This window comes from Plasmopara halstedii (assembly GCF_900000015.1).
Source record: "Plasmopara halstedii genome assembly, contig: Scaffold_208, whole genome shotgun sequence".
Taxonomy (NCBI): domain Eukaryota; phylum Oomycota; class Peronosporomycetes; order Peronosporales; family Peronosporaceae; genus Plasmopara; species Plasmopara halstedii.
Window position 1 is genome coordinate 441,059 of NW_020187129.1, and position 1,706 is coordinate 442,764.

A 1,706-nucleotide genomic window follows, 5' to 3' on the forward strand; every position below is an offset into this window, starting at 1 on the left:
ATAGCTGTTTCACCCCAGCATCCAGTTGATTTATTTGACTTTGGTGAGATGTCATATGGTGTACCGTGTTAGCGATTCAGGACTGTTTTTGTTTCATGTGCCTCGGAGGGTGCGGAATCTTCGATCTGTATTCCTGCCTGCTTCGTGAAAGAATTGTTGATGGGCTGATCGTTCGTGTACATCAAGCTGCAGTCTACCTGCTATCTGCTAGAGTCCAGACATCTCCTAAAGACTCGATGTCTGGACTCTAGCAGATAGCAGGTAGTATTGCGTAGGAAAGAGGTGGCACTTGCGATTGGTTATACGTCGCTGCAGATCGATAATTTGACACCAACAACGGAGCGCCACGGCCCACCCACAGGTCTGCAAGCAATTTACGGACCAGATTTTGCTTCTTCCGGCGTCACGACAGCGTGTCCCAATGCTCGGCGTGCGACCGCCAATGACTGGCCCGAGCATCCGCGGGTCTGTGGCCGACTCACCAGAGAGCGGGGATGACCTTGCCGAGGATCCCAGCAGCGCGCCGCAGCGTGCCGACCATCTGCAGTACGCCGTAGGGCACCAGGTGCACGGCGAGCTCGTCGGGCTACGTGGCCCACAGGCGCATTTATTTCTCGAATGACAACGGGATGATGCATGGTTCACTCTCTCCTGCGTAATCGGCTTGATCGCAATCGTCTGCAATGGAGTATTCTCGCTGCTTGCCGACCGCGTATCTCTTGAATCGCTTACTCACCTGAATGGCTTCAGCAGTTTCGGCACCGAGTCGGTTTCGCTTCTTGGTCATTATGTTCCTGGAGTCGGAGAATACGCACTCTGACGGAACAGAGGTTGCGACCATTCCCACACAGAAGCGAGCAACCTTTGCCAGAAGGAGCCACTGACCTTCATGCATCTTCCACCAGTTTCGAATATCGGTCTTGAACCCGGCCACCGCTGCTTCCCGTACTCTTCCAACTGCTCAACCGCGGTGAGCTCAAAACCAGTTTGCCCGGCCTCCTGCGTTCCCGAGAGGCTTTCAAAGAGGGACACCGGCTTGTTTGCTTCCCGCGCAACACGATCGGGGCGGGCATTTTCGAATGGTTTGGCACCCATAAGTGCAAGCACTTTGTCGCGGGCGGCACCTTGATTCGCTGCATCAAGACCGGCAAATCGTTTCAAACGGGGATCCAAAACGAATGCAACGGCGCTTTCGTCGCACACCACCAAATAGTGATACACGTTCAGCTTCTCTTCCATTGTCAATTCAGCCTCGACAACGATCGGCACATGTGACACCACGGCGGTTGCCACCGTGCTCTTCATGTACACAAAAAAACTGGTAGACCAGCTGCATGTTCGGATAAGACAACCCGCTGAGCTCAGTAGTGATGACATCGAACGTCTTGAGAAACGGAACCAGGATTCTTGCCACTTCGAAGTCCTCAGGGCTCAGTAGGTGCTCTCTCGCTTCCGGTGACTGGTGGTTGATCTAGTTTGCAGCTGGTAGACACCAATAGCCAGCTCCAGTTGGAGCAGCGACTGCATCATCGTAAACGAGCTGTTCCATCTGATGGAAACATCAGCTGTCAGCTGTATGTCTTTCAGGACAATTTCGACATGCTGATCGTTCGAGGCGTTGACGAGATCCTTCGCAGCGGCATTGAGATTTTGCTTCTGCTTACTGCTGTTGCGGACGAAGTTCACAAACTTGCGCAGTTTGTCAA

At 53.2% G+C, this 1,706-nt stretch overlaps 1 protein-coding gene across 1 annotated transcript; it reads right to left on the minus strand.

Annotated features, from left to right (window-relative positions):
• Positions 1 to 786: 786 nt before the first annotated feature.
• PHALS_03089 (uncharacterized protein) lies at positions 787 to 1,305 on the minus strand (the record flags this gene model as incomplete). The annotated part of the gene is made up of 1 exon (XM_024721766.1): positions 787 to 1,305. One exon carries the CDS (start codon positions 1,303 to 1,305, stop codon positions 787 to 789), a length of 519 nt encoding a protein of 172 aa, XP_024572910.1.
• Positions 1,306 to 1,706: the final 401 nt, after the last annotated feature.